The following is a 20,093-nucleotide window of genomic DNA, read 5'->3' as shown; positions in this document are numbered from 1 at the left end:
CTCAATTCGGAAAGTATTCAGACCCCAATATTTTGTTAGGTCCCAGCGTTATTCTAAAATTGATTCTATTTACCCCCTCAATCTACACACAATACCCCTTAATGCATTTCAGAGAAAAAAACAAGTCACGAGGTCGAAGAAATTGTCCATATAGCTTTGAGACAGGATCTTGTCGAGGCACAGATCTGGGGAAGGGTACCAAACAATTTCTGCAGCATTGAAGGTCCCCAAGAACACAGTGGCCTCCATCATTCTTAAACGGAAGTTTGGAACCACCAAAACTCTTCCTGAAGCTGGCCGAAAGGTCAAACTGAGCAATCGGGGGAGAAGGGCCTCGGTCAGGGAGGTGACCAAGAATCCAATAGTAACTTACTAAGCACCAGAATTCCTCTGTGGAGATGGGAAAACCTTCCAGAAGGACAACCATCTCTGCAGCACTCCACCAATCAGGCTTTTATGGTAGTGGCCAGATGGAAGCCACTCCGTAAAAGGCACATGACAGCCCGCTTGGAATATGCCAAAAGGCACCTAAAGGACTCTCAAGACCTTGAGAAACAAGATTATCTGGTCTGATGAAACCAAGATTGAACTATTTGGCCTGAATGCCAAGTGTCACACCTGGAGAAAACCAGGCACTGCTCATCACCTGGCCAATACCCTCCCCACGGTGAAGCATGGTGGTGGCAGCATCATGCGGTGGGGATGATTTTCAGCGGCAGGGACTGGGACACTAGTCAGGAATGAGGGAAAGATGAATGGAGCAAAGTACAGAGAGATCCTTGATGAAGTCTTGAACACTCTGGAGCAGGTTCTCAGACTAGGGCGAAGGTTCACCTTCCAACAAGACAATGGCCCAAAGCAAGACAACGCAGGAATGGCTTTGGGACAAGTCTCTGAATATCCTTGCGTGGCCCAGTCAGAGCCCGGAGTTGAACCCGATCGAACATCTCTATAGAGACCAGAAAATAGCTGTGCAGCGATGCTCCCAATCCAACCCGATAGCTTCAGAGGATTAACAGAGAAGAATGGGACAAACTCCCAAATACAAGTGCCATGCTTGTAGCGTCATACCCAAGAAGGCTCGACACTGTAATCGCTGCCAAATGTGCTTCAACAAAGTACTGAGTAAAGGGTCTGAATGCTTATTTAAATGTAATATATTTTATTTGCAGTACATTTGCACAAATTTCTATACAATTGTTTTTGCTTTGTCATTATGGGGTATTGTGTGTAGATTTATGAGGGGAAAAAACTATTTCATCCGTTTTAGATTAAGGCGGTTACAAAATGTGTGTGTTGGGGGGGGGGGGGGGGGGGGGGGGGGAAATCAAGGGGTCTGAATACTTTCCGAATGCACTGTGGGTAGATCACTGCTTGTTCCCTTGGTCCATTTTTTTTTAACAATATGGACTACGGGTAAGGATACTAATGACATATCATTTGCATAGCGGCATATCTGGGAAAAATATGGGAACAAATTGGTTTTAATATAACCATTAGTCCTTCCGAAGTGATTACCCTAGGTTTATAGCCCACTCAAACACACAATAGAATCGATAACACAATACAGTCCTATGTAATCCACGAGCACAAGAGGATAAATAACAACACACTCAACACTGGAAAAAGTTATTGTTTTAGTGCTGGGCAGGAGGAACGCATACTATGGGTCTACATGCATCTGCAAGTGCACACGCAGAAACATACCTTGCCATTGAGGTTAGGTACTGTGTTAGGCTGTACAAGTCTCCGTCGTCTGCAGTTAAGTAAGGGGCGCGTGCGGGCGGCCACACAGGTGCTGTCATTGGGGCTGGGTTGGTGTTTGGTGTTACTCTCTGACACCCTGGAAAGGAGAGACAAGACCCGGTGAAGTGAAGACGCAATGGATAGAGCGCTCAAATGGGTAAAAACTGTATAGCTCGAGACTGGTATGCAAGGTTCTCTTTGAATAGGGTAGTCATTGGCACTTGAGACAACAATTTGTTGAAGCAAATTACATTCCTTCTAGGCCTCCACCTCAATACTAATTTACAAAGGCAGGCTGAAACAGACACTAGACAGCAATGTGAATGAATTACGTTTCCAATCCATCATTGTTACCACACACGAGAAAAGAGCCAGTTAGTGGCTTATTTTCATAGGTTCTTCCTCCAAATAGATACACTTGAAGAATCTATGCTTTAGTTAGGTAACGCATTCTGTGTGTGTGTGTGTATACCTGTTGAGGACCCCATTGACCGGCCTGCCATTCTGGCCTCTCCAGGGTCCAGACTCTGTGATGGTGACCTGACAGTCCTGGGGAGTAGGCTCGGTCTTAACTCCTGCCCCGCCCACCACCAACGCACTGGGCGCCACGCCTCCCAACTCCACTGAGCCCTGAGGGGTGGAGTTAAATAACATACAGTATTATTTCATGTCTGTGGCTGATGTATAGGCTACCAACTAAAGCGAGAGACAAACCCACATCCTACACAAGGTGCCTGTGTGATGGTGTAATTTACCTGCTACATTTGTATCATGTGACTTGCAATGGGATATATTTTGTGTGATAAGAGCTGCACTTGATTGTCCCAGACAATTAAGAACGCACCTTAAAAGACAGACTAACGTATACAGGAAGTTTATATAGGTAATGCGTGTACTAGTACTACCACAATAGTGAATAGTGGCACTACTATATTTAGTGCTACATGGCATCTGTGGTATTGCTCATGCTAATCTCTTTACAGGCCACTTTCACATGTACGTGCTGCAGGTCTGGATGGAAACATTCAAATGGCTAATGGGTTAGAGCATGGCCGAAGCAACACCGGGGATGTGGGTTTGACTACTGCATGGGCCACATATACTTGAATATGTCAGTGACAAGGTTGTCACTTCTGCAAGTCGCTTCGGATGAAATGTCCATATTACTCATATATTATTAAACCGTGCACAATTAGCCCAATGTTGAGGCGGTGCTGTACCTTGTTGGCGCGGATCTGTCGGTAGACGTCTGTCTGCTGGCGGATACGGTACTCCAGGTCTGAGATGTGGGCCTGGAGCCAGTTCCAGTGGCTGATGATGGAGGCCCGCTCGATGGTGTAGCGACTCTCCGCCCGCTTCCATCTAAACCGGAAAGTCACACAGACACACAGGGGTGAACAAGTGTTCATCGAACCCACTTGTCTGTTTTACATTGATAAAATAATTTAATTGCTGTGTAATTGGAATCATTTCTTCTTAAATGCCTACACAAATGAATGCAAAAGCCACATACTATTGCCCAAACATTATGCAAATATAGAATTTTTCAACATTGGGGAATTCACAAATCACACAATATTAATGACCATTTACGTCAAATAGCAAAGATTCTACTTCTGTGGCAAAGTATCAATACTGAGGGACGTGTTGTCACAGTTGCTTCTTGTTGAAGAGGCATCAGCAAAAGTTAGTTTGTATAGCTAGCTATCTTATCTCGTTTCTGAATTAATTTGTGGTCGTTTCCTTCTCGCTAACAAAATAAGTGAGATAGGATTTATTTGTGTCCTACCATATATCAATAACATAAAAGTCTGTCACTGGTATGGGCCGGTAAATATCCTACAGCTAGCCAGCTAGACAGTTGTGGCCACAAGCTAATAAAACCAGAGAGAGAGAATTCACTGTTTCATCTGCTGCTGGTTTGATGTTTACTCAAATAAGTCTTTCCACGTGTAATTTATTAAATTTGATTTTTAATTCTATAAAGACTAATTGTGTCAATATGTTGTGATTGTAGAAAAATCCTCAGCCGTTTTCCATACTAAAACGTAAAGCACAACATGTTGCGTACCAGCTTACACCATGTTTAAACTACAGTTGGCACACCGTGTGAGTCAAAAATACAATCATGTGTTCGGGCCATTTCATCAATCTTCGGCAGGTAGCCTAGTGGTTAAGAGTGTTGGGTCAATAACCGCAAGGACACTGGTTCGATTCCCAGAGGTGAAAAATCTGTCAATGTGCCCTTGAGCAAGGCACTTAATCCTAATTGCGCCTATTTAAAAATGTTTAAAAATATATATATTTTAAACTAGGCATGTCAGTTAAGAACAAATTCTTATTTAAAATGATGGCCTACCGGGGAACAGTGGTTTAACTGCCTTGTTCAGGGGCAGATTTTTACCTCGTCAGCTAGAGGATTCGATCCAGCAACCTTGTGGTTACTGGCCCAACGCTCTAACCACTACTAGGTAACCTGCCACCACCATAAGACGCTCTAGATAAGAGCGTCTGCTAAATGACTGAAATGTAAATGTCTTTGTGGCTTTTATATGCAGGGAGCATAAATTCTACACTTTAAAAAATCAAGTTAGAAACCATGTATACAGAGCATTCAGAAAGCATTCAGACCCCTTCACTTTTCCCACATTGTTATGGCCTTATTCTAAAATGAATTAAATTGTTTTTACCCCCTGCAATCTACACACAATAACCCATAATGACAAAACAAAGACAGTTGATCATAAAAAAAACTGAAATATCACATTTACGTCAGTATTCAAACTATTTACTCAGTACTTTGTTGAAGCAGCTTTGGCAGCGATTACAGCCTAGAGTTTTCTTGGGTATGATGCTACAAGCGTCGCACACCTGTATTTGGGGAGTTTCACCCATTCTTCTCTATAGATCCTCTCAAGCTCTGTCACATTGGATGGGGAGTGTTAGTGCACAGCTATTTTCAGGTCTCTCCAGAGATGTTCGATCGGGTTCAAGTCCGGGCTCTGGCTAGGCTACTCAAGGACATTGAGACTTGTCCCAAAGCTACTACTTTGTGTTCTTGGCTGTGTGCTTAGGGTCGTTGTCCTGTTGGGAGATGAACTGTCGCCCCAGTTGGAGGTCCTGAGCGCTCTGGAGCAGGTTTTCATCAAGGATCTCTCTGTACTTTGCTACGTTCATATTTCCCTCGATCCTGACTAGTCTCCCAGTCCCTGCCGCTGAAAAACATCCCCACAGCATGCTGCTGCTGCCACGCTTTACCGTAGGGATGGTGCCAGGTTTCCTCTAGACGTGCCGCTTCGCATTCAAACTTGGTTTCATCAGACCAGAGAAACTTGTTTGCTGGAGTGCTGTAGAGGTAGCTGTCCTTCTGGAAGGTTCTCCCATCTCCACAGAGGAACTCCGGAGCTCTGTCAGTGTGACCATTAGGTTCTTGGTCACCTCCCTGACCGAGGCCCTTCTTCCCCAATTGCTCAGTTTGGCAGGGTGGCCAGCTCTAGGAAGAGTCTTGGTGGTTCCAAACATCTTCCATTTAAGAATGATGGAGGCCACTGTGTTCTTGGGGACGTTCAATGCTGCAGAAATGTGTTGGTACCCTTCCCCAGATCTGTGCCTCGACACTATTTTGTCTCGGAGCTCTACGGACAATTCCTTCGACCTTATATAGACAGGTGTGTGCCTTTCCAAATCATCTACAATCAATTGAATTTACCCCAGCTGGACTCCTATCAAGTTGTAGAAAAATCTCAATGATGATCAATGGAAACATGATGCACCTGAGCTCAATTTCGAGTAGCATGGCAAAAAGTCTGAATACTTATGTAAATAAGATGTTTTTAACTTGTAATTCATTTGCAAGAATTTCTAAAACACTGTTTTTGCTTTGTAGTAATGGGGTATGGGTGTAGATTGATAAAATACATTTTAGAATAAGGCTAAAGTAACAAAATCGAAAGAAAAGAAATCAAGGGGTCTGAATACTTTCCGAATGCACTGTACATCCACTATCTTCTACCTGGACTTTAAAAGGTAGACTGCGATATGAAGATGCTGAAAGTACATATTGGGTCAATTTCCACAACTACTTAGGGCGTTGAAGCACAAGACTCAATTTCGCCACTGTTTTGGTCCCGTGGCTACCACATAAAAAAGTGTGAAGCAAACCCCGAGCTCATGTGACAAACTGTGACTGAAACATTTCACCTATCGCAATATCTTTCCGCTGCTCGTGGCAATGTAATTTCTGAATATTTTTTCTCACAAGCTGGTAAACTATTATTACTATTGGAGTAGTACATTTTTTACGGTGGCGCCGGAGGGGAGGGCTGCATTCTTAACGGCTCTTAACCAACCATGCTATTTTGTTTGTTTTTTCTCGTTGTTCCTAACTTGTTTTGGACATAATGTTGCTGCTACCGAGCTTCAAGTTCCACATCAACAAAGTAACATGGTCCAAGCACACCAAGACAGTCGTGAAGAGGGCACGACAAAACCCATTTCCCCTCAGGAGACAAAAGATTTGGCATGGGTCCTCAGATCCTCAAAAGGTTCTACAGCTGCACCTCGAGAGCATCCTGACGGGTTGCATCACTGCCTGGTATGGCAACTGCTCGGCCTCCGACCGCATGGCACTACAGCGGGTAGTGCGAACGGCCCAGTACATCACCGGTGCCAAGCTTCCTGCCATCCAGGACCTCTATGCCAGACGGTGTCAGAGGAAGGCCATAAAACTTGTCAAAGACTCCAGCCACCTTAGTCATAGACTGCTCTCTCTGCCACCGCACGGCAAGCGGTACCGGAGCGCCAAGTCTAGGTCAAAGAGGCTCCTAAATAGCTTCTACCACCAAGCCATAAGACTCCTGAACAGCTAATCAAATGGCCACCCAGACTATTTGCATTGCCCCCCCCCCCCGGAACGCTGCTGCTACTCTCTTATCTATGCATAGTCACTTTAATAACGCTACCTACATGTACATATTACCGCGATTCCGGTGCCCCCGCATATTGACTCTGCATCGGTACCCCCTGTATATAGCCCTGCTATTGTCATTTACTGACGCTCTTTAAATAGTTGTTCATCTTACTTTTTTGTTGAATTTTCTTAAAACTGCATTGTTGGTTAAGGGCTTGTAAATAAGCATTTCAATGGTCTACTACACCTGCTGTATTCGGCGCAAGTGACAAATAAAATTTGACAGTGATTTTGCTGCTTGTTACTCATCCTTTTGTGTGAGGAAAAGTAAACGTGGACAGTTCTTACAACTTCAAAGTGCTCCTCTGCAAAAATATTTCTTCATGTTCTATATTTTTGGGGAGTGGCAGTGACATCTTAGCAGCGGCCGATGCAATGGGGAAGAGCAGTGGCCGCTGGTACGTTCTTTCCTAAATCCAATAAGAAGGACTAAGCCGTTGCATCCCTGATGTCTCGGTCTTCACCTAAACTGGGTCCTTCTCAGAGCCCCCGGCTCACAATCACAGGTAATAGCAAATAAGAATTGGGATGTGTGCCAGTGAGAGATGCTCCGGAGCGCAGAGAAAGGAAAGTGTAGTCTGGCCCAGGAGTGTGAAGGTGAACGGAAAGGCTCTGGAGCAACGAACCGCCCTTGCCGTCTCTGCCTGGCCGGTTCCGCTCCACTGGGGCTGAGTCACTGGCTTACTGGTGCTCTCCCATGCTGTCCCTAGGAGGGGTGCGTCACTTGAGTGGGTTGAGTCACTGACGTGATCTTCCTGTTCCCCCCCCCTAGGACCATGCCTCAGGACTACCTGGCATGATGACTCCTTGCTGGCCCCAGTCCACCTGGCCGTACTGCTACTCTTGTTTCAACTGTTCTGCCTGCGGCTATGGAACCCTGACCTGTTCACCGGACGTGCTACCTGTCCCCCCAAACCAGCTGTTTTCAACTCTCTAGAGACAGCAGGAGCGGTAGAGATACTCTTAACTTCACTAGGGTAGGGGGCAGCATTCGGAATTTTGGATGAAAAGCGTGCCCAAATTAAACTGCCTGCTACTAAGGCCCAGAAGATAGGATATACATATAATTAGTAGAGTTGGATAGAAAACACTCTAAAGTTTCCAAAACAGTTAAAATAATGTCTACTATTATTTTGAAAGGCTGTTTTTCCATTGCAAGCCTATCCACCATACAAAGACTTAGGACCCAGTTCACGAGCTCCGTGTCTTCCTCTACATGTGGCCAGTCTTTAGGCCTTGTTTCAGGCTTTACTCTGAAAAATTAGGGAGATACAGCACTTTCAACCAGTGGCCAGTGGAAATTTCCATTCATCAGCTATGGGCCCTGATCGGGAACGCGCCTTTCTTGTTTCTCCTTTCCTATTGACAAAGCTTTTGTCCGGTTGAAATATTATTGATTATTTATGACAAAAACAACCAGAGGATTGATTTTAAACATCGTTTGGCATGTTTCTACTAACTTTTATTGTACTTTAAAAAAGAACTGTCTGGAATTAGTGCACGCGCCTTTTATTACTGGATTACTGGACAAAACGCGCAAACAAAAAAGGAGGTATTTGGTCATAAAGAGGGACATTATCGAACAAAACAAACATTTATTGTCTAACATGGAGACCTGGGAGTGCCACCAGATGAAGATCAAAGGTAAGTGATTAATTTTAATGCTATTTCTGACACTCTCCGTGGCTGGAAAATGGCTGTATGGGTTTCTGATAGATGCAGACCTAACATAATCTCAAAGTGTGCTTTCGCCGTAAAGTGTTTTTAAAATCTGACATAGCGGTTGCATTAAGGAGAAGTTTATCTTTATTTCCATGAATAACACTGTATCGTTTATCAATGTTTATGATGAGTATTTTTGTAATTTGATGTGGCTCTCTGCACTTTCACCGGATGTTTGTTTGAGACAATGCATTTCTGGCCATAACGCGCCAATGTAAACTGAGATTTTTGGATATAAATATGAACTTTATCGAACAACACATACATGTATTGTGTAACATGAAGTCCTATGAGTGCCATCTGATGAAGATCAAAGGTTAGTGATTAATTTTATCTCTATTTCTGCCTTTTGTGATTCCTCTCTTTGGCTGGAAAAATTGCTGTATGGTTCTGTGACTAGGTGCTGACCTAACAATCGCATGGTGTGCTTTCGCAGTAAAGCCTTGTTGAAATCGGACACTGTGGTTGGATTTACAACAAGTTTATCATTAAAATGGTGGATAATACTTGTATGCTTGAGGAATTTTAATTATGGGATTTCTGTTTTGAATTTGGCGCCCTGCAATTTCACTGGCTGTTGTCGAGGTGGGACACTACCGTCCCCCTTGTACCAGAGAGGTTAATGATCGGCTATGAAAAGCCAACTGACATTTACTCCTGAGGTGCTGACTTGTTGCACCCTCGACAACTACTGTGATTATTATTATTTGACCATGCTGGTCATTTATGAATATTTGAACATCTTAGCCATGTTCTGTTATAATCTCCGACCGGCACAGCCAGAAGAGGACTGGCCACCCCTCATAGCCTGGTTCTTCTCTAGGTTTCTTCCTAGGTTTTGGCCTTTCTAGGGAGTTTTTCCTAGCCACCGTGCTTCTACACCTGCATTGCTTGCTGTTTGGGGTTTTAGGCTGGGTTTCTGTACAGCACTTTGAGATATCAGCTGATGTAAGAAGGGCTATATAAATATTTGATTTGAGTAAATTTGAGTAGTGCGAATTTGACCGGCAGAAGTGAATTATAATTATTATATTCATCCCAAGTGCACAACGGCCACAAGGCATGGATTTTTGGGGGCTAGTGGTGTAGTGGAGGGAGAACGCAGTTTACACGGGTTACCCACCTTTTGCATAAAAATGTATTGCAAGTATAGGGAGCGTTACTGTATTCACCACAAACTCCTTTCAGTATCTAGATTTACCACCACATCCCTGATTATCACCATCAAAGGGGGAAATGTCTTTTGGATAAAGGACAAAGTGACCTACTGTGGTATAGGATTATAGATCAGGAATGTGATCAATTCAATTCAGTCAATACAGGAAGTAAACTTAAATTCCAACTCCAACTGTCCTAATTGAAAAGCAGTGAGGAAAACAGGAATTTAATTTTCACTAATCTCTCTTCAGGATCCATGGTGGCTTATTAAATGCAATGCAAGTTCTCTAGGGGTATTGCAGATAGAAATGTAAGGCATAGAAGCCAAGGAGATTCCCCATCCCAGGCGAAAGAGAGATCTAGATGCATATTATTTTCGTAACACAACGCCCTCCTGAACAAGCTCTTAACTAATCAATGAACCGGTATCTCATTTACATCTCTGGGGCTGCGTCCCAAATTGGCATCCTAACAGCAGCAGCATCATATTGCACATTCGATTGCACCAATCAGTCAGGGACTGTGGCGTGCCTCGCAGATAGGCAAGTGTTGAATTGATCTGCCGTGGGGGACCAGGCTGGTCTATACACGTGTTGTAGGATACGCCAGCTCAGGTGGTGATCCATTTCTTCCCTGTCAATTAAGATTTTTTTTTGTGTGAATCTCAATGTATTTGCATGATTCCTCCGAGGTTCCTCCCCTCTGATTTTCTCCTCCAATCCATTTTGAGTAGGGAGGCAAGGAGGGGCACAAGAAATCAAGATAATACAATGGAGATTCACCCACTGTATTCTGTATTAGTCACTCCCACAACGCTGTAGTAGGCCAATCTAGCTGGCAAAAAAAGCAAGCCATGTGGTAGAAAGGTCACAGATAAGGGGAAGCAGGATGCAGAAAACTACAGGGACAATTAATTAAATAAGCCTAATTTATTAAAAGACTGGTGGCCAGGCCTGGGTCACATTTAGTAGGCAAGCATTGTGGAAGGTTGCAGATTAACATGTGATGACTAGAGCTGATGTGATACATTTTTCTAACATGTCAGAGGCATGTGTCCTATAATATATTATAACAAGAAACAATGTTATGGCCTGCTGAACGCAGCCCTGGGGCATGGCATGTCCATTATTCAGCAAACGAAAGAAAACAGACTAAAACGGGGCAACTAAAATTAACAGGGAGGGACTACATTTCAGTTGCAAAGCATTTTATAACGTTTATGCTGTATGCCCTATTGAACACGACCCAGATAGTCTCTTTCAACCAAATATCACCACCCTGCATAGAAAGCTGCTGACTTGAGGATCAGTGACCTCAGTTATCAGAGTGAAGGTCTAAAGGAGGAGGGACTGATAACTGAGCAGGGAAAATCCTCCTTCCCAATAAACAAGGAGCTCCAACTTGCCATCTCCCATCCAGCTTCACACGCCATCCTCCCCCACTTCACACCCCACCAGCAGCACTCTCTACCAGCCTGTTTTTGTCTGTCAGCACATTCCCCAATGTGGCGCTTTCCTGGACACAGACACAGCACATATGTTATACACGGTAACCAGCACCACAGCATAATACTAACCTTGTCTTACAACACCAAACACCCTGCAATAGTCGTGCTAAAGGCTTCCAAAAACCAGCAGGCTAGCCAACAGCATAAGGCTTTATGTTCAGGGCCAGGCAATGTCCAGCATCACAAGCACACCTTCCTGGGGAAGGATGCAGACTTGAAATGTAGATGTCAGTGCTACTAGGGCTGCAACGGTCATTCAAGGCCTTCAGGTTGGGCTATCTCAATCACTGACTGGTTGTCACCTATGTGCCCAACTTGACAGGCTAGAACACAGAGCAAAATCAGTTTTAATCTCAAATTGACAAAAATAGGCCATATATATGATTATTTGGGCACGTGCATTACAGAAGGGCCCCAGAATACGACCAATTTAGCTACATTTAGTTGACTGATGTAGCTGGCAAGGTACCCTCCGTTTAACTTTTTCAGGATAGGGGGCAGCATTTTCACTTTGGATGAATAGCGTGCCCAGAGTGAACTGCCTCTTACTCTGTCCCAGATGCTAACATATGCATATTATTATTACTATTGGATATAAAACACTCTGAAGTTTCTAAAACTGTTTGAATGATGTCTGAGTATAACAGAACTCATATGGCAGGCAAAAACCTGAGAAAAAATCCAAACAGGAAGTGAAAATTCTGAGGCTGGTCGATTTTCAACTCATCGCCTATTCAAATCCCAGTAAGATATGGATCTGTTTGCAATTCAATTCCTACGCCTTCCACTAAATGTCAACAGTCTGTAGAACGTTGAATGAAGCTTCTACTGTGATGTTGAGCCGGATGGGAGCTGTTTGAGTCAGTGGTCTGGCAGAGTGCCAGGTCCTGGTCACGCGCATTCCACATGATATCGACTTGCGTTCCATTACTTCTATAGACATAAAGGAATTCTCCGGTTGGAACGTTATTGAATATTTATGATAACATCATAAAGATTCATTCTCTACTTAGTTTGACAGGTTTATTCGACCTGTAATATAACTTTTTGAAGTTTTCGTCCGACGTTCGCCTGGATCTGCGTGAGCGTTTGAATATGTGTACTAAACGTGCTAACGAAAGTAGCTACTTGGACATAAATAATGGACATTATTGAACAAAACAACAATTTATTGTGGAACTGGGATTCCTGGGAGTGCATTATGATGAAGATCAAAGGTAAGGGAATATTTATGATGTAATTTCGTATTTCTGTTGACTCCAACATGGCGGGGAAATGTTATTTTTATCTGAGCGCCGTCTCAGATTATTGTATGGTGTGCTTTTTCCGTAAAGTTTTTTTGAAATCTGACACAGCGGTTGCATTAAGAACAAGTGTATGTTTAATTCTATGCAAAACATGCATCTTTCATCATTGTTTATGATGAGTATTTCTGTTATTTGATGTGGCTCTCTGCAATTTCTCAGGATATTTTGGAGGCAATTCTGAACATGGCGCCAATGTAAACTGAGATTTTTTTATATAAATATGGACATTATCGAACAAAACATACATGTATTGTGTAACATGATGTCCTATGAGTGTCATCTGATGAGGATCAAAGGTTAGTGATTCATTTTATCTCTATTTTTGCTTTTTGTGACTCCCAACTTTGGCTGGGAAAATGGCTGTTTTTTGGACTTGGTGATGATCTAACATAATCATATGTTGTGTTTTCGCTGTAAAACATTTTTTAAATCGGACACGATGGGTAGATTAACAAGATGTTTATCTTTCATTTGCTGTATCGGACTTGTTAATGTGTTAAAGTTACATATATCTAAAAAATATTTTGGAATTTCCCACGCTGCCTCTTCAGCGGAATGTTGTCAGGGGTTCCGCTAGCGGAACGTGTGTCCTAGAAAGGTTAACTTCACAGGGCAAAAAACTAAAAACTAGTGTTCATTCCCAGTGCTGAGCTAGTAGTGTAATGTTAGCTAATGTTTCAACCCCTCGAATGAGGTGAATTAGCTAGCTAGTAGCTAACACAGCCAGTTCAGCTCTAGCCTGTAGCTATCAGTCAGATATTAATAATAGCCACCTCATATTGCCATCTAACAGCCGTTGTTTGAATGTAAATGTTTTGTAGCCTTTTTGTCCTGTTTCAACAGATGTAAATTAATTTAGCTAGCGTTCACCAGTTGATGTACCGTTAGAAAGCTGGCCAAAACTAAGCACAATTTTTTGCCTCATTCACACTAGATCTGAATCAAACGAAACTAGCAGCCAAACGATTTTAGATCGACAATACCTTTTTTTGTGCAATGTGAGTTATTAATGTCAGTATAGCACTGTACTGTAATTGATTTGTCAATCTCACTAGCTTATTCCCTATTTTTCACACTGACACGGTATAAACAGCTCTACAGGCTTCACGGTCATGGTGCAGCATCAGTACACAACACTATGATCATCATGTCGTAGCAGGATCAGATTGTGACAGGTGTCCCAGCAGGGTCAGACTTCCAGGGAAGACCAGTCTACGGAACTCAGGTGAATTTTGCAGTAAATTCACAATATCAGTGAATGATACAAAGCTCCATCTTGAGTTGATGGGTAGACCTACAGTAGCTACAGGACAGCAGTTTAAGCTTAAAGTTAGTTTAGGATCTGAGCTTAAATGGTTATTTCAATTATTGATTGATTCTATTCTTGGATAATATAACATATAAAGATACATCAAGGTAATTCTTTGTCATGCCTCATCTTTGGAGGATCAGAGGGTGACGGGTCACAGCAGGGTCAGGCAGCCAGGGAAGACCAGGCTGTGATGGAGCTGAGGTGAATTTTTGCAGACGCAACACTTAATTTTCTCTGTGCAGCAAACACTGGAGAAGCCAGATGCTTCAAAGATTGACACTATTTCACGGCAATCTGACAAACCTCCAAACTGTAACAAGGGTTGATAGAGGCTTTTCCCAATGACACAATGCATGTAAAACAAAAACGCGAGGAAGACCTGGTAGAAGCTATTGATGATGAATGGATACTGATATGTTTGCATGCCAAGTTCATATAATCTCAGACATAAATTACTGCAGTTTAAGAACATCCATAGAACACACTATATGCCAGCGTAACTGAATAACATGCAGAGGAATTACATTTCTGAGTGCTGGAGGGGTAAAACACAAAAGGATACATATATGGTCTTGAATTCAGGCAGAGTATTTTCTTATATCTGAGCATGTCTACAGATTATCACTTCTCCCTTTTTTTGTTTGCTTGTTGATACTGGGAGACTCAAACAAAACAGTGTAACCAAGCATCCAAGAAATGCATTGCCATTAATTGGAAGGTTGGTTTATCCTCCCACAATGGATGGCAGAAATGTCAGGTTACGCATCAATAGATTTGATTTAATACAAGATTAAGGTTATACTGGGAAACTTTCACGAGGTCTGGATGCCTTTTATGGAATACAGTAAGACAAAAGGAGTCTACTGAAATATTCCCACGTCAGGGGAGATACCCATTGAGGAAATCCCTAGCTGCTGGGCTGCTCAGTCCTAGCCTTGGGGGTCTACCGTCCTGTGGTTTGTCACTCTGGCCTTGGCAGTACACACCCAAACCAATTATGAATGTTTCACTAAGATCCTAAAGCCGAGTGGGGTGTGTTGACTTGGGGCACTTCAGGGTGGTGGATCCCTAGGCACAGGACGATGCAGCTATAATGTGTGCAAGTAAAATAAATATCTCTACAGGCCTATGAGATTAATAGGGTGTGCGGTTTCTGTGTGTTATGCAGCTGTATGCGTTTCTGTTTGTATTTTTTTTCTTCTGTTTTTAAACCTTTCCCTTGGGAATAAAAAAAGGGGGGGGGGGGGGGTGTTTTGGGAGAGAGGAATTGACTAGACTGGTGGGGCTCGGGCTGGCTGACAGAAATTTGATAGAGGATGTCTTAATTGAGACAATCAAAAGTCTGTGAACAAATTTTTTTTTTAAAGAGCTGTTAGGCTATTGGTTAAAGGTGCAACAATTTTGATTATTGAATTACCTTCGATCTAGTTGTCTTCTCAATCACTTAAACATATTTAACAATGACCTCTTTACCTAGCTTGATGACTGGGGGCTTTTGTTGTTCTGAGTAGAGACGACTAGAAGGGCCATGAGTCACATGGGATTGATACTGGAGACTTATCAAACAAAACGGTGTAACCAAGAATCTAAGAAATGCATTGGAAAAAAATACAGGAAATTAGCTTTAGACACACATGTTCTCCCCAACTTCAATGGAGATTTGCTCTCATGACTCGAGAGAGCCGGTGAGCTGCGCCACAGAGTTGGGTGGGGAGGGGCGAGAGAGGTTCAGGGGCCGGTGTGTATGACAGTCTGTGTGGCACGGAGGGAGAGCGAAAGTAGCCAAACCAACTCTTGTTGCTGCCATAGGTCGTCCATCATTCCATCTGGTTGTGCCCGTCTTGACTGCATCAAATTGTTGTAAAGCTAACTAGCTACAGTATGTTAGTCAGCTAAGTTAGCCTGCTAGCTAGGTAAACTAGCGAGGGTAATTGAGGCGTCATTCTACAACAACTTCATTCATACGAAACAGCAGCCTACCTGTTTGGTTGATCATTGTAGCCTACTCCTTATTTAGCCAACTTTATTCCATTTAGCATTGATTAGAAATGGTGCCTCACTAATTTTAACGGCCTTTTAAAGCATTATAGTACAGTTAAATAGTTAACACAGACACACACGGACGCAGCGGTCTAAGGCACTGCATCTCAGTGCAACAGTCCCTGGTTCGAACCAGGCTGTTTCACATCCAGCTATGATTGGGTGTCCCATAGGGCGGCGCACAATTGGCCCAGCGTGGTCTGGGCCGTCATTGTAAATAAGAATTTGTTCTTAACTTCTTATGGCTGCAGGGGAAGTATTGAGTAGCTTGGATGAAAGGTGCACAGAGGTGCCTATAGTAAACTGCCTGCTCCTCAGTCCCAGTTGCTAATTAATGCATATTCTTATTTGTATTGGATAGAAAACACTCTGACGTTTCTAAAACTGTTTGAATGATGTCTGTGAGTATAACAGAACTCATATGGCAGGCAAAAACTTGAATCCAAACAGGAAGTGGGAATTCTGAGGTTGGTTGATTTTCAACCAAGACACTATTGAATACACAGTGGGATATGGATGTGTTCGCACTTCCTACGGCTTCCACTAGATGTCAACAGTCTGTAGAACCTTGTCTGATGCCTCTACTGTGAGGTGGGGCCGAAGGAGACAGGAATTAGTCAGGTCTATCATGACCTGACCATGCTCTGACCTTGAGCGTTCACATGAGAAGGAGCTCTGTTCCATCGCACATCTGAAGTCAATGTAATTCTCCGGTTGGAACGTTACTGAAGATTTATGTTAAAAACATTCTAAAGATTGATTCAATACATCGTTTGACATGTTTCTACTGACTGTTACGAAACTTATTGACATTTCGTCTGCTTTTAGTGAACGCGCTTCCTGACTTTGGATTTGTTTACCAAACACGCTAACAAAAATAGCTATTTGGACATAAATGGACATTACCGAACAAAACAAACATTTCTTGTGTTAGTGGGAGTCCCGGGAGTGCATTCCGACGAAGATCAGCAAAGGAAAGTGAAGATTTATAATGCTTTTTATGAGTTTTGTTGACTGCACAATTTGGCGGGTAACTGTATGGCTTCCTTGTGGCTGAACGCTGTTCTCAGATTATTGAATATTGTGCTTTTGCTGTAAAGCTTTTGAAATCTGACACAGCGGTTGCATTAATTACAAGTGTATCTTTATTGTATGTAAAACATGTATCTTTCAAAGTTTATGATGAGTATTTATGTTATTTGACGTGGCTCTCTGCAATTTCTCCGGATATTTTGGAGGCATTTCTGAACATGGTGCCAATGTAAACTGAGGTTATTGGATATAAATATGAACTTTATCAAACAAAACATATATGTATTGTGTAACATGAAGTCCTATGAGTGTCATCTGATGAAGATCATCAAAGGTTAGTTATTAATTTTCTCTCTATTTCTGCTTTTTGTGACTCCTGTCTTTGGCTGGAAAAATGACCGTCTGATTTTGCTGTGACCTAACAATCGTTTCTGGTTCTTTCGCTGTAAAGCCTATTTCAAAATCGGACACTTTGGTTAATCTTGGTTAACAAGATTACCTTTAAAATGGTATAAGATACATGTATGTTTGAGGAATTTTAATTATGAGATTTCTGTTTGAATTTGGCGCCCTGCACTTTCACTGGCTGTTGTCAAGTCGATCCCATTAACGGGATCTCAGCAATAAGAAGTTAACACTGTCAATGTTTCGCTCTGTGGGAATTGTTATCAAATCAATGTAATATTAGCCACTTTCAATGTAATATACCAAAACAAACTATCAAATACTTAGTATGCAAAACTAACTGCAATAAATGTTATTTTAGGCAGAGCACATTGGAGTAGGATTCTTTTGCAATGACAGGCACGACTCAGGCCCATATTCTACACAGACCGGTGCGCAATAACCAATCAGAGCTGCAGTAGGCCATATATGGATCTGTGACATTCACTTTGAACTGGACTGTTTAGGCTACAGTATGAGCGGTCGCGAGTAGATGCGCTTGTTTTCAGATCAAATTGAGAGCTGCATGTAGTCGCATGCACATTTGTTCATATTCTTTGCTATTTAGAGTTATTAGCCCAGTTATAGCTAATTTATAGTCAACAAATGGGGAGGACTGGTTGCTTCCAACAAGATCACGAAATGTTTGCATTCCTAGCCATCTTTGAAAAGCTCATCGGGTAAAGAGCATTTTTTTTTATGTCTTAAAGGGGAAGTGTTGTATTTTGAGATGGTCTTGAATAAGCTAAGTAGCCAATAGGCTGTGCATTGCATAATTTGTCGGATTTTCTGTAATAAAAGGTATGGGAATAATGAATTTTATTTTGTCAAGTGGTTTCTTGCGTTTCGGTTACTACTTTTCTGAAGGACAAGCCCTGCATGTTTTTTTCTCAGTCTTGTGGAACGTAGGCATTGAATACCACACATTGGCTGCTACTAGTAGGCTGAATGATACAACAGCTATTTCCATGTTGAAATGTTATGGATAGGGATGCACGATATATTGGTGAACATATCGGAATCAGCTGATATTAGCTAAAAATGCCAACATCGGTGTTGCCTGATGTCTAGTTTAACGCGATGTTAAAACTCAATGTCAAAGCAACCGTGCAAAATGATGCGCTACACATGCACCACAGCATTCCTAACCTAGCCCATCGAGCAGTCAACAAGTCGAGCAGTCATTTGAAAAATTAAGAACATTTCAGCGAGATAACGCAAAGGCGAGATCCATTAACCTGTTTGGGCTGCAGGGGCAGTATTGAGTAGCCTGGATAAAAGGTGCCCATTTCAAACGGCCTCGTACTCAATTCTTGCTCGTACAATATGCATATTATTATTACTATTGGATAGAAAACACTAGTTTCTAAAAAACGTTTGAATTATATCTGTGTAAAACAGAACTCCTTTTGCAGCAAACTTCCTGACAGGATGTGGAAAATCTGAAATCGATGCTCTTTTCTAGGGCCTGCCTATAAATGTCCTTGATATATATCAGTATACATGCACTTCATACATCTTCCACTAGATGTTGACAGGCAGTGAGAGAAGAAATTGAGTGTATAACTTGATCTGGGGTCGAATAAAAGCTCTTTGTACGAAGCGTCACCAGTTTCCTGTTTTCTGGAGCGCGCGAGAAGGGACCTGGTATTGCCTTCTGTACAGCTGTCGTTATAGACGACTAATATCTCCGGCTTTGATTTTATTTGATACATGTGACAATATCATCGTAAAGTATGTTTTTTCAATATAGTTTTATTAGATTATTGAAATTTTTTCGGGACGTTAGGCGTGTTGCTTTGTCTGCGTATGTTCAGGAAGAAGAGCTTCGCGCCACTTTGCTAGCTTTCCGTGCTAATTGACTGGAGAAGAGGACATTCTAAATCCAAACAACGATTGTTCTTGACAAAGGACCCCTTGTCCAACATTCTGATGGAAGATCACCAAAAGTAGGACCCATTTTGTGATGCTATTTCATATATCTGTCGAACTGTGTACTAGTAGTTTTGCGCCCAGGTTTTGGCCACTCTCTCGCTATAACATAAGCCTTATGTTGTAATGAAGATATTTTTAGAATTCTAACACTGCGATTGCATTAAGAACTAGTGTATCTATCATTTCCTATACAACATGTATTTTTTGTAATGTTTATGAATAGCTATTTGGTCAGAATAGGTGAGAGTCTAATAGAAATATCCGCACATTCTGGGAAAAAGAAGCTACGTTAGCATAATGGATAACCACTGATTTCAGCTCTAAATATGCACATTTTCAAACAAAACATAAGTGTATGTATAACCTGATGTTATAGGACTGTCATCTGAGGAAGGTTTATGAAGGTTAGTGAAAATTAATATATTTTGCTGGTTTATTCGCTATCGCTAACGTGCCTATTGCTATCGCTAACGTGCCTTGATGAATGAATGCGGTTGTGTGGTAGGCTATTGTAGTAAGCTAATATAATGCTATAGTGTTTTTGCTGTAAAACACTTAAAAATTCTGAAATATTGGCTGGATTCACAAGATGCTTGTCTTTAAATTGCTGTACACGATGCATTTTTCAGAAATGTTTTATGATGAGTATTTAGGTATTCTACGTTGGTCTCTATAATTACTCTGGCTGCGTCGGTGCGATTTTTGACGGTAGCTGTGATGGTAGCTGCAATGTAAAACTGATTTATACCTCAAATATGCACATTTTTCGAACAAAACATAGATTTATTGAATAACATGTTATAAGACTGTCATCTAATGAAGTTGTTTCTTGGTTAGTTTGGTTGGTTCTTGGTTAGTTAGGTTGGCTTTGTGCATGCTACCTGTGCTGTGAAAAATGTCTGTCCTTTGTATTTGGTGGTG

At 42.1% G+C, this 20,093-nt stretch overlaps 1 protein-coding gene across 3 annotated transcripts in view; it reads right to left on the bottom strand.

Annotated features, from left to right (window-relative positions):
* The window catches only part of kansl1a (KAT8 regulatory NSL complex subunit 1a), a 62,754-nt gene that overhangs the window by 12,026 nt on the left and 30,635 nt on the right, over window positions 1-20,093 (bottom strand). For all 3 annotated transcript variants that reach the window (XM_055922276.1, XM_055922282.1, XM_055922267.1), the window contains 3 exons: window positions 2,967-3,108; window positions 2,219-2,376; window positions 1,708-1,843 (listed from right to left, as the gene is read on the bottom strand). In XM_055922276.1, the coding sequence (XP_055778251.1) occupies window positions 1,708-1,843; window positions 2,219-2,376; window positions 2,967-3,108 (436 nt within the window). The remainder of the gene's footprint in view (window positions 1-1,707; window positions 1,844-2,218; window positions 2,377-2,966; window positions 3,109-20,093) is intronic.

Source organism: Salvelinus fontinalis, chromosome 1 (assembly GCF_029448725.1).
Source record: "Salvelinus fontinalis isolate EN_2023a chromosome 1, ASM2944872v1, whole genome shotgun sequence".
NCBI classification, from domain to species: Eukaryota; Metazoa; Chordata; class Actinopteri; order Salmoniformes; family Salmonidae; genus Salvelinus; species Salvelinus fontinalis.
This window is presented reverse-complemented; position numbering and strand designations above follow the sequence as displayed.